Genomic DNA, 13,959 nt, shown 5'->3' on the forward strand with positions numbered 1-13,959 from the left:
ATCTAGGCTACACCTCCAACACTGAGGATCGCATTTTGACATGAGATTTGGAGGGGACAAATATCCAAACTACATCCATTAGAATACAGCAAAAATTTGAACCCATTTTATTTCTAAATAATCACCAAACAACTAATATTTTGATTGTTTATTATATGCTAAAAAAAATGCTCAAGGACATTAGTTTTGCATGATATATATGCCATTTTTACTATCCACCATCACACCATCAGCTGCAATATGTTTAGCAATTAAGTCTCCCCTTTAACACTTTCACAATGACTGACTTAATGTGGCAGTATTTTTCTACTTTTTCACAGTTTAAATCTGAAAAAGAATAAATGATACCTGTCATATGTCCATGTTTATGGGAAACTGTAAAAAGATTTCTGAATCTGCCATACCTTATAAAGTTAATCATTTGGCAGTGATTTTTATGTAGTTCCTTTGGTTGAATCTCAAAGAGAAACTGTGTTAATATGTATAGAGCACTCTTGGGACAAACACACCTGTAATAAGCCCTTTGGGGACACTTATTGAAGAGGGAACCTATTTCTCATTATCAAAAAGCTTCTGGTGTAATTTGAGACACAAAACTGATTAAAAAATAACTTTAACAAAAGACGGCTTCAGTGATTATACCTGTGTGAAGAGGCATTCCTCTCAGTTTTTCTGAGGCTGTGAGCAGAGAACCAAACTCAGAAAACAACATAAGAACTAATTTCCTTATTTCCAATAAAATTAGAAACAAAATCAATTTTGAACAGATAAATGAAATGTCTGATACTTAATAATAATCAAAGGAAGACATTCCTCATATATGAGTGAAAATAATAAAACTTTTATATAACAAAATTACGCTTTTATTTCTTTTCTTCCTTTTGGTAATACTTCAATAGCCATAAGTAATAGCAAAGTTTAATATTCCCTTCTGAGATCAAGTATATTTTAATAATATACCCTCAACTCCTTAAGAAAAGACCCAAAATTTAGCTTATCCCAAAGAAGAGTTAGTGACTGCTCAGCTTAGGTCTGGCGTTCCTCATGTTCTTCATATAGTGTTGCCAGATTTGGCAAGTAAAAATACCGACACCTAGTTAAATTTGAATTTAGATAAATGATACATTTTTTAGTGTAAGTATATTCCAAATATTTGATCTTGCAACCTTGTTTCCAGTTAAGATCTTCTATGTCTTGCAGCTGGACGATGGTCTACTAAGGATACTCAGGAGAGAGGATAAAGGAGAACGACTACTTTCTGTGTCTAGGCAATACACACTTACACTCACACCTAGGCACCCTGCTTCAGCTGTACAATTCCACTTTGCCACCTCTGCATCCATCTCCAGGATAGTCTTCTCTCACCTCCTAATACTCTTTTCTCCTCATCACCAGTCTGGCTTAGAAGTCACATGACTGAGTGCTTAAATCACTTCTGCGTTCATACATAGAGCTCGATATTAAGTCATTTCTGACAAAGATAGAGTGAAAGGGTGAAACTCTTCAATGAGACTTGAAGTGAGGAAAAGTCTCCTAATGTGGCAAGAATTACCAAAATACACCAATTTCTCTACTGCCACATCATTTATATACCTACCATGAAGGGTAGAGTCAGGAGTAAAGTCTCAAATTGTTCTGATGACATGGAAAATACCTAGTGTGATTTAGGATGAGAGTTTGAGAGATGAGCTTTGAACTCAATAGAGAGGTGAGTTGCTCTGTACTTTTATAGAAAAGAGGAAAGGCATTTCTACATTTCTTATGTTCGACTAAAAAGAAAAAAGTAGATGCCCTTACTTTCCGACTATTCCTGGTAACATCTCCTGGAGATGTCTTTGAAAAGCAGATGATTTCTCAATTCTACTTTTTCTGTAGGAATATTTCTTATGGCAGTCAAAATCTGAGTAGTGGAAGGCAGATAGTTTAAATATATAGCCACAGTTTAGAATGGCATATTTTATGTTTCATAAATCTTTATAGGCAATCATCCTATGTGATATATTTCCTAAGATACTCTTATTACTTAAGGAGACTTTCATCATAAAAGAAGTTAAATATGGTGGTGTATCCTACCTACTGGCTTTTAGGTTCTGCATTCTAAATGCCAGTAAGCTTGGGGAAAGGAAGGTAACAGTCAAGGAGGATGGACTATTTTGCTTTTATTTTTCACTACGTCTTTTTCTCAAGGTCAAGACCTAATAACAAAAGGTAACATGAACTTCTTAGTGAGCCTCTTTGGGCTCTTTCTGAAGAGCTACCAGCTCTCTGCTTCTTAAAGCCAAGGTTATATAAGCAAACAGTCCATAAAATGAATGAAGATGGCCACTCAGCCCCCAGTCCCTTTTGTCTCTCATCTGGCTGAGTGGGATGTTGGCAAGTCTTAGCTCAACTTGTCACTGTCACAGTGCACTAGGGAATCACAAGTATTACCTACGCCAGCTTGCCAGTAATAGACAAGTTGGTATTACTGGGGAGAATAGGACCCCCTAATCCCACATCTTTTTAGGAACAGTTGAACTCTTCTATGCAAAGTCAGAAGTTAAATGTTCTAAAAAATACTATAAAAATGTGCTATTTTCTCCTCTTTTCCCATACTCTCAAATTCCAGAGGATCTAAGAAAGAATGAATTTTAGAAAGCTATCACACAGCTGTCTTTCCCAGTGAGGAATTATGTTCCTCAAGCAGCTTTCAGGTCAACTACATAGAAACCAAAGAGAATCTGGCAATTTAAGAAGCAATGAAGGGCCAGAAATGTGGACTTTTATTGCCAGGGTAGGGAAAAAAACACATTTGCCTATCTTTTGGCCAATTATTATTGGAATCTTTCATTGGTGCATTTTCAGAAAAAAAAAAAATCTAACAGAAGGAGCAGTAGAGTGCAAATCATGCTACAGGAATTGTAAGTGAACATCAAATGTGTGGTGTAGTAAAGAATTTCTTGGGATATAATTAGAGATTTATATACACTAGGAACATGAAGCAAAGCCAGATTAGTTCAGTGAAATGTAGTGTTTCTTGAAGCCAAAAGTCTACTTTTTTACATAATTACAATGGAAAACAAACTTTAGAGCCACAAGAAATTTCTTGAGAGCAACAATGGGAATGGAAATGATTTTTTTAGAGAACCCATATATTCATTTTAATGGCTTAAAATGAATCATGCCCTGGTGAAAGAAAGACTATGGAACCTGTCCCCTTGTTTTGTTTTTCACTTCTCCCATCAAACAAAAATGTTCTATAATTAGATTTTTGAAGTTAAATAGGCAATTTGAAAGCCTCAAGTAATTTCATGGAGAAATCTTGGGAAACAAAGAAATCTCTGAAGCAAACAGGGTCTAGATTTTTCAAAGGGTTTATGGAACAAAACATCATTTTAAAAGGGACATAGATAAAAATTAATATCCAATATGAATTATAGTGCAGAATTATTATACCTCTGACCATGCACAATAGCTTTCAGAAAATCTGACTGCAGTTTCTTAAGGGATTTCAAAAGAATCCCAAGTAGATGGACAAAGTAGTATTTCTCAAAGGACCTATAAGCTTTTATGGAAATGATATTAAAGAAATACAGGAGAACAAAGAAGTTGAATTTTTTGTTACTGAAATATGCAAGAGGACAAGTAACACCAGTTGTTTGATATGCTTATTAGGTTTATGCCCATGAGAATAAATATCATACAGAAATTGAAAATAAGAAGAGCAAGTAAAATAGAGGGAGTAGAACCTAACAGTAGAAGGTTTAGAAACGATACTCATGAGTCAAAATAATTAAATTTCAATGGATTGTCCTTTCAGGATTTAGTCAAAGAATCAGAATAGAAAGTAAGTTCACAATTAACTTTAAAGCCTGAATGTCTGTCACAGGCTGGCGCGTGATGTTGGGGAAGTTGTAGATACAACCCTTTCCGACAATTAAGGTTCCTTTTCCAACTGTCAGTGTTTCAGACAACAAAACTTAGATGAAACCTGTAGCCTTTCAACACCAATTACTCATTGCGAACTTCAGGATTCCCCAAACCCACCCTCACTTTTGACATCAATTGCACATTCTCAGTTCCCCAAGATCATTCTCTGGTTTGATAATTCAATAGAAAAACTCACAAACACAACTAAAATTATCATACTCACAGTTATAGTTTATCACGATGAAAGGATATGGATACAGATCATCAAAGGGAAGAGGCATATGGGGCAGAGTCCAGGAGGGTCCAGGCATAAGCTTTCAGTTGTCTTGGAGACTTCTGGAGAGTACTAAGTTCTCTCAGCAATGTTGTGTGACAATAAGCCCAGAGTATTGCGAACTAGGAAGCTCACATTAGCTTTGGTATTCAGAGTTTTTATGGAAGCTCCGACATTTAGACATGGTTGACCATCTGTATGGCTAACCTTAGTTTCCGCCCTTTCAGTGGTCAAGCTGACCTGAAGACCCCACTATAACCACAATGTTAGCATAGGCTATCTGGCGTGGCCCAAGCCCCCTAGGAAACAAAAACACTCTTCTCAGACAGGCCATTCCAAGGGCTTAGAAATTACCTTCAAGGAGCTAAGGGCAAAGAACAGACTCCTCCTTGGGTAAGGTTAACATCTAATACACACTCCTATTACACACGGTTTTGTAGACTGTACGCTGATCACTGGAATGACATGTGTCTGTAAATGCTATGCCTACACTGGATTTGACACATCCTAAACTCTGCAGAAGAACTGTTCAACAGAACAAAGATTTGATGGTCAGCAATTTACTTCAAGATGGTATACACAAGCAAACTCAAGATTAAGATATGTCTAGATATGTGTTTCTTGCAAAGAAGACAAGATGATCAACTTTTGGATACAGAGAAATAAAGTGATTATCTAATATATTATAGTTAGTGGTTGATATGAAAACAAGTCCTCTTCCCATTCGATCTCTTATCTATAGATTACACACATTATATTTTCACAAATTGGGACATGTAGTTTTATCCTTGTCTTTGGCTCTACTTTAAGGTCCTATGTATACATTTTGGTTGAATTTTTTTCTATTTGACTTTCACCTCCTGATGGATTGTTTCGGTTAGCTATGACCTTATTTCATTTGCAGCTTTGGAGGATAATGGTTCTACTCAGGATGCTATGGGATGGAAGACACTGTGGCAGCTCTTTATTCCTTTCTGTTGATGACAATTTGTGCTGTAGTGTTGTTGGGATGCCCTATAGTGAAGGCCGACCCCCCAGTTCATTCTGCAGGCTGATGATCAATAGAGACACGTGTTAACACAGTCTATTGGTTCCAACAGAAACCCCTACTTTTTGGGTGACTCTCTTAGAATATAATTCTCAATATCACTATTTTCCAAAGAAACATTTTCTAGAATATTGAAATTTACCTGGAAATGAATTTCTTGTTTCCTTATTACATCTAGAAGAATGTACTCATATTGAGGCTAATTTTGTTACAGAGTTTCATTGGTTTAGTGGAATTGATTGCAGAGAAAAACATCAGGAATAATATACTAGCCATTCAATCATGAAATGGTTTCAGGATGCTGGTAAATTTTCCTAGAAAATTGAATTCACTGAATGATAGCTGCAGTCTATTTTGGCTAAAAGAATTAAACTTCGGTTTCAGACTTTTTATAGCCAATCACTCATAGAAGTTTCATAAATGCAAAGCTTCTAATAAGATTTGTTTAATATGATATTTATACCACTAACTGAAATGTTTAAAAATACTTTTCTACATATTTTAATACTTTTTACTTTTTAATTAAAAAAAATTGATTTTTGAAATGCTTGCATATAGGGCAAAGTAGAACATAAATTTTAGATTAGCCTAAAATATTACTGACAATCTAGCCGTAGAATTAGAAACAATGAAGGCTCTTTCCCAAACTATTCAAATGGAAAAATGTTATGTTGACATGATGCATGCATACTAATTCTGTGAAAATGTTCATAAGACTTTACATCACTTAAAGCGTTGATTCAAGTTGTAACTCTGAAATTTTTGACAGTCAAAAAAATTCAAGTAATGTTGACACTAAGTATATAAAAATAAATTTTATGATCCTGAACTATAAATTAATAAGCATCTGTCCCTTATGTCACCCACAAAAATCAGAATTATATACTTATATAATATATAAATGGTTGCTTTATAAAATAGATACAAGTAAAAAAATTGGAAAACCCTCACTGAGGAGAAATTATTAAAATATCCAAAATTTACTTGACCATAAATCAATCAACTATAACCCAAAATGCAATATAATTATTCTACATTTTACACTGCATTGATAGAAATACTGTATCTACAGCAAAGGTGCACTCTATCTTTTGAGTTATTCACAGTATGTCTATATTCTGTGTCACAATAAATACCACACTTTCATTGAGCCATAGTTCAAGCAAATGTTACCCAATGGAATGCAATCAAGATTACAGGTCTGAAAATCATGCAACATGAAGAACTTTTTAAGGAACCATGAATGTTTAGCCTAGAGCACTGAAGTTGAGTTTTTGAGAGGTTTGTGTCAATTATTGTTAAGTATGTCAAAAGTTCTCTTGATAAGCTAAGTTTGTTCTATTTTCATTGAGAATTAAGCATTAGATTCAGTAGACTGAAGTGAGATATATACAGTTTAGCCTTATAAAAAGACAGACTTTCAAACTGTCTAAATACATACTCGTCCTGTTGTATTGAGACATGCCATGGATAGGCTGAAAGTTCCATGTTAGAAATATTAGAGGGGAGAGTTATTGATAGCAGATCTCTGAGTTCTCTTCCAAATCTCAGATTCTTTCATTATATGGATAGAATTAGATAGAAACAGGGTTTCTGAGCATCAGAGCTACCAAAGACTGTCTTATTTCACTTCTCCATAAGCTCTCTGGATGAAAGCACAAAAGACTGAAATTATGTGTGTTAAATGAAGAATTCTGAGCTTTCTTTCAGTCCAGCACCTCTGCACACACACATACATACATGCTGCCCCAGGAAAATGGATCTTTACCTTTGTCACATTCTATCCCTTAAGAACAGCAGGTCAGTGTCCAGATACAGTCAGTAATACGGTCAATGGTATCCTTGATACCATAAACAAAGAAAATACAATCAATAGAAAAAACTTTAGAAAGTCTCATTCAACCTTTATATTTCCACAATATCTGAAATCCCAGATGCGGTTCAACTATAGTCTCCAAATAGCAGAAGAAAAATAATGAAATCTATAAGGGGGCATCAAAAGCCCAGAGGGATGAAGTGATGGTCACTTGAAATCTTACTAAAATGCTGATGTTTATTACTGATGTAAAATACTGATATTTAGCCATAGCGAATCTATCTAAAAGTGCTTAGAACCACTCACTATTTGAATGATGTGAACAAAAATTCCAAAAAGTTAGAAGAATGGGAATCTCTTTAAAACTTTTCATCAGTTTAGGATAACTGAAAAGAAGCACATTTTTACAAACTGGATGATTTTCTAAATAAATTATATGTGCAAGAAATCCCCAAGGGATTCTGTGATATTTAGGGTCCTATTCCATGACTGCTAAAAGAAACTGAAATTTGCCCCAGTTCTCTGACTACATCGTGGAGCATAATGTTGCTTTGTTCCATGATCCCTGGAGGCCTCCTATTTGTGATGTCTATACTGGCCTGAATAGATAGTGGTCCCTAACAAAGAATGGTAGGTCGTCTTACAAAAAATATATTAATGCTGCTAGAAGCAAGATTTTATTGTTTTATTTTATCTGATATTCTCTCCGTGCTGAGATTTGAATCCTCCCAAGAATCTGATTTGTATTTTCAACCAGCATCACAAGAGAGTTAACCTTAGAAAAAAAAATTCAAGATAGCTACATTGAGGGAATTGTATTTTTCTTTCTCTTATCTTCTCTTAGGTTGTAATTATGGAAGCTTCTGCATAGTACCTTTAGTGTTTTTTTATCAAGTCCCCATATGTTAGAAAAAGCATATGTTAGAAAAAGACCTCTAAGCATTATCATGTTTGAATATATCAGCAAATTTGTCATCAGCTAATTAGCCTCCTCCCTGAACTGAAACTTGTGCATAGTTTTTCTAAAAGATTCAAATCAAACTGTGTCTTTCTCATGTAAAATATTTTCACTCCTATATAGAGCTTTAATGTTCTCCATCAGTCTTTTCAGACTTCAGTTTTAGTTCAGATGCTTATGTCTCTAAAATGTGCCTGTGAAAGCACTTTCTAGAAATCTTAGAGATTTTATGAAGTTAACTAAAAATACTGTGTTTGCATTCCTTTGCAAGGTGAAATATTTAGGTAGCATTCTTAGGCAGGGGCTTCCTAGTGCTGGAGATAAGAATACAGCACATGTGCCACGTGTTTACACAACAAGTACAAAATATCATCCTGGAATTAGCAAGTGGGTGCTTTGTGTTCTGTACTGTGTCATTACTGAGAGGCCTCTGAAAACAGAAATGTATTTTCGGTACTTTGAGGCTGTAAATTGGGTGACTCTAGTATAGATTTTGGCTGTTTTTCTATGAACGTTATTGTTTTATAAATCATCCAGTTTCATGAAACTGCACTTTGTTTTTAAGTGAACATGAAAATATCCATGACTTTCACATACTAAATCAGAAATTTCATAGTTGTTTTCAGTTTCAGAGATGATATAGTTTCTCTGTCTGTATTCTTCATTATAAAGAAATGAGTATAATTAATAATTCAACTAATACTTTCTGGGTTGATAATTCCTATCAAAACCTGTGCTGGAGAGCAGACACTTAAGAGAAAATTGTTTCTTTCTGTATTTCCTTCCCAAGAAGTGGTATAAAACTATATTTTGGGCTGTTATACATCTTGCAATGAAAGTTAATGAATTTAAACTCTATTATCCCAAAGATATACATTAAGTTCACTAGCAGGGCTACAAAATTGGATTTTAGATTCCATATTAAATTGTAATACCACAGTCTCAGTGAAACGTTTGAATCCAACCTCATATGTCAGACAAGATGTCAGTAAACCAGAGCTTATTTTCTGCTGTTGCAGTAGCAACAGCCTCTCAAGATTTTTGGCCAGTGTTTATGGTATGTCCGGTACCTGTGAGCTTTTGCTAACGGAGACATTGTTACATAGTAATAGCACATTTCAGTCCAGAATGAGTTATTCCTGCCTGCAAGACAGGGCATTACTAAGCATAAAATGCCTGCTAAATGAACTTGAATTTAGATATGCCAGCAGAACCAACAGAGAGACTTTTCAGTCTTGTCTATTGCTTCTGTTAATCAGTGCCATACTGCCTAATGCTTTTGAGGAGAATATGATTTTTTCTTTCCAGGAGAACATGTGTGACCAGAAAAGACTAGTCTAGAAGACTTTAAAACATGTTCTTTAATTTCAGAATGCTGAAAGATGTGGGTTAAGTATTCTGTCATGTGATGATGAAGTTTGGTTGTTTTTTGTTTTCTACTTTGGGGATTTTATTTTCAGGTGTCTCTTTGACCACATAGTTATGTTTTGATGCCAAATAAGAAAAGAAATTTGATGTCAAACAAGAAAGAAAATTATCTTCTAATTGTAAGATGATTCATAAAGTGAAAACAGAAAGTCTTGAAGAGATTTTTACTCTAAAAAGTTAAACTAAATTTAAAAATCTAAACTAAATCTAAATTTTAAAAAATGTAGATATAAAATAGTTAGAAATCACTTTAATATGAAATGTTCAGAATCTATAAGAAAAATAAGGATAAAATTCTTCAGATAAAGACTAAAACATATAAATACCTCAGTTTACCCCAACATAATTTATAATTTAATGCCATTCCTATCACGGTCCCAGTGTTTTAAATTTGTTTTGTTTTCCGAAGCAGACATTTGTCCAAGTTATTATGAAAGTCTTTTAGGGAAGAGCATGTGGCTATAGAAAAGCTCCAAAAAGTAAAAAAGAAAAGCATTTTTACAAAAGAAGAACAGACATTCTATGCAAAGTGTCAGGATATTATAACTCACGTTTATCCCAATAGTATTGTATGGATCCAGGAATTAATAGATGAAGCCAAAAAAGAAGAAAAAAACAGTTCAAAAACAGCATTGATTGTGTTGTCTCATTTGGAGATGGGCTAATTTTATTCTGTATGTGAGAAGTGGGCAAAAGGCACTGTGATAGAGGCTGTTAGTGCTTACCAGAGAGCCTCCTGCTTCTTTCCAGTGCCCAGCCTCCTTTGCTGTTAGGCTGGAGTCATATAATTAGGTAGGGTGAAACAGATAAATACAGAAGTAATAGAAACTGCTTCCATATTGGTTCTCTTAAACACCCTGCATAGTCTGCTAACTCTCCCCTCCCCGTGCCCCTTGTGAATGTGGAGGCCACATGCTCCAGATGACAGCTGTACTTTGCAAGCTGCTTGGATCTCTGAGTCACTCCTTGGAAGAGAGCATCTTCAGCAAGCTACATGACTAACATCAGCCTGTGACATAAGCAAAAAATGAATACCTGTTGCATTTTTTTAATTGAGAGAAACAAGCAGAGGAAAATGACAGATCTATGAATTCCTGCATTAAACAATCAAGGTTTAACTCTTCAAACATTAATTAGCCATTTAGTTTAAAATAATTATTATTAAAAAGAAGCTGCAATATAGTTTGAAGAAAAGAAAATGAATAGTTATCAAATATCATGTTTGGGGAAAATGTTCCAAACAGGAACGTAAAAATAATTTCAAAGAAAAAAGGTTATATGACTGACATTTTCTGCTCTTCTTTGTTAGGTCTTCCAGGGCAATTTTGACAATGACACTCACAGAAAAAACGTCATCGACCCTCCCATCTATGCACGACACATAAGAATCCTTCCTTGGTCCTGGTATGGGAGGATCACATTGCGGTCAGAGCTGCTGGGCTGCACAGAGGAGGAATGAGGAGAGGTTACATTTCACAACCCTCTTCCCTATTTCCCTAAAAGTATCTCCATGGAATGAACTGTGCAAAATCTGTAGGAAACTGAATGTTTTTCTTTTTCTTTTTTCATGAAAAAGTACTCAAATTATGGTAGGCAACTAACTGTGTTTTTAAGGGGGTCTAAGCCTGCCTTTTCAATGATTTAATTTGATTTTTTTATTGGTCAAATCGCTTAAGTAACATCACATTCAGTGTGAATTACTTTTCTCATTGTTTCCTGAATTATTTACATTGGTAGAAATATATTAGGGAAAGAAAGTAGCCTTCTTTTTATAGCAAGAGTAAAAAAAAATCTCGAAGTTATCAAATAAGAGCAACAGTTGATAGAGCTTTTACAACCAATACTCACCTAATTCTGATAAAAGGAATACTGCAATGTTAGCAATAAGTTTTTTTCTTCTGTAATGACTCTACATTATCCTGTTTCCCTGTGCCTACCAAACACTGTCAATGTTTATTACAAAATTTTAAAGAAGAATATGTAACATGCAGTACTGACATTATAATTCTCATTTTACTTTCATTATTTCTAATAAGACATTATGTGACTTCTTTTTCTTTTGGTTCTATTCTATATTCTTTACATTTTGTATTACCTGAATAATTCAATGCTTTTTTCCTAACTGAATTTCCTATTAGTTACCTAAAAGAAGTGTCATGTTTACTCATATATATATAACATGACTGTGTATCAGTAGATTGATCTGCATTTAATATCCATTAATTAAGTCTGCAGTTTTATTTTTGAAGGAAGCCATAACTATTTAATTTCCAAATACTTCCTTCATAAAGAATCCCATACTCTCAGTTTGCACAAAGGAACAAAAAATATATATATTATGTCTCTTTAAATTTAAATCTTCATTTAGATGGTAATTACATATCCTTATGTTTACTTTTAAAAACAGACTCATTATTTGTTTATTTTATAAAAATTTAGCAAAGAAACATTAATATAGTGCTGCATACCTTGGCCAAGCATACTCATCATTTCTTTGTTCATCTCCACATTTCCTGTGAAACTAACATCTTACTGAGATTTGAAACTGGTGGTAGTTTCCCAGGAAAGCACAGGTGGAGTTATTTGTGAGAAACAAAGTGTTTGCTAATGACAAAGTAGTAAACCATTTTCAAGATGAAAATTGATTTCTATTTATTTTGCTTCAAAGATCCTGAAAAAATAAGCAATTATAACAATTTGTTATCGATACTGGAGGTTTCATTGACATGTCTCTCAAATAAGTTCACACTGCCTCCATAAAAGTCTTCAACATCTAATTTATAAGCTTTACAAGTATTTATTTTATAAGGCTTAGACAGAATTATTGGAGTTTTAAATTAAGAGTCTTGGAAAAGAAAGGATGGTATATGTACGAAATGTTAAGATCCTACGCAACACTGCTATTTTTTTCCTTTAATATTTGTGCTGCATAACAAAAGCCACTAGACTGTTACTGTCTTGTCTGTCCATGTGTTAACAGCATTTCTTAATGATGTATATATGGAGTGGTCTTCAATAATAGTGAAGAATTTAAAGAGAAAGTCAATCATACTGGCATTTTTAATAAGAGCGAAATTAGTTGGTCTAAGGGGACTGTCTGGTCACATGTTGATTCTTTGCCCATATGCTTTGTATTTCTTGTTCTTACTATGAAATTATGAATTTGAAGCCTCTGAAATGGTGATCAGTTTTCAACATCTTTCAAAAACAAAATTGCAATTTCCTCCATATTGCCTTTTTTAGATAACTTTAAAGTTAGGATTCTAAAATATTTGTAACTGGCTAAATTTTAAAGTTATGTGACAGATAATTACTTAGGTTCAGAAATATACACACACTTACTCTTTAGCCAATTTCTTTCAAGGTTTACTGTCCCATCAAATATCTAGCCATTTTCCTTTGCAAATTACATGCATTCTTAAGAGTATATTTTTAAGATTATTACTTATACTTTATGATGATTTACTTTTCCAAAATTACTTCTAGTTTCATATGATGTTTTATAATTTTTTCTATTGTTGCCTGTTTTAAAAATATTTTCCAACGAAGTTGATTAAAATTATATTTGTTTCCTTTTAGAAAACACATTGAAATGAGTTTCTCTTGCTTTTTCGTTTTCTCTGCTTTATATGCTCTTCACAGTACATCATGTCCAACGGGATACCCATTGTCCCATGACACCCAAAATTGATGACAGCAAAGGGATTCCAACATATGGACATGTTGAAAATTATTGTAAAGTAGTATTATGAAGTAGCTTTTGTGTCATTCATGTCAGTGACATCAAAGTGAAGTAAATTTATTCTATTTAAATTCACGCTAAAACCAATAAAATACTATAAGTAGAATACACATAAGAATCACCTAGTCTTCACTATATTGAGTAACTATAACGTGCTAGTTTTACAATTAATGAAACTAAACTTTTAAACAAGTCCATTTTATCTACATCCTTTTGAAAGTATTTATCATAGTTGCCAATTTTAATTTTAGGGTTGACTTTCTCTTTCTGAATGACTTCATAAAGTTTGATGTGAATTTTGAAGACTTGGGTTACTAATGATTGTATCTTTGCTAGTCAACAAATTATGAAATATAATACTCAATGTGTCAGATGTGTCATTAAGTACAGAAATAACTAAGACACAAATAACCTTTGCAAACCTTCAAGCTGTGTAATATTCCAATGTTGTTTTTTTTCTTTGTATATATACTTATATCACGTAGGATGTAAAACCAGTATGACCTTGTCTAGTCTCCAAACTTAAAATAAACTTTTGAAAATCTGGGATTCTTTTGAAGCAGTTGTAATTAAACACATTTATAAGAATACACAAAGTGTCTGAATGTGAATGCCCACTACTCTTGACCACATACTTGGTTTATTTTTGCTTTGCACAGGACAATTGAACAGCTATGGAAAAAAACAGAAATTACAACAACCTCTAAATATATATTGATATTAGCTAAACTGGTCTTTTGAAGATGATTAAAGTGTGTGCATTCTTCCTGCTCCTTTTAGATGC

At 33.7% G+C, this 13,959-nt stretch overlaps 1 protein-coding gene across 2 annotated transcripts in view; it reads left to right on the top strand.

The window, feature by feature from the left end:
- Positions 1–13,724, top strand: part of EDIL3 (EGF like repeats and discoidin domains 3) — a 446,774-nt gene extending 433,050 nt beyond the window's left edge. For both annotated transcript variants that reach the window (XM_007977476.3, XM_007977484.3), the window contains one exon: positions 10,743–13,724. In XM_007977476.3, the coding sequence (XP_007975667.1) occupies positions 10,743–10,892 (150 nt within the window). In that variant the 3' untranslated portion in view covers positions 10,893–13,724. The remainder of the gene's footprint in view (positions 1–10,742) is intronic.
- The last annotated feature ends 235 nt before the right edge of the window (positions 13,725–13,959 follow it).

Source organism: Chlorocebus sabaeus, chromosome 4 (assembly GCF_047675955.1).
Source record: "Chlorocebus sabaeus isolate Y175 chromosome 4, mChlSab1.0.hap1, whole genome shotgun sequence".
NCBI lineage: Eukaryota > Metazoa > Chordata > Mammalia > Primates > Cercopithecidae > Chlorocebus > Chlorocebus sabaeus.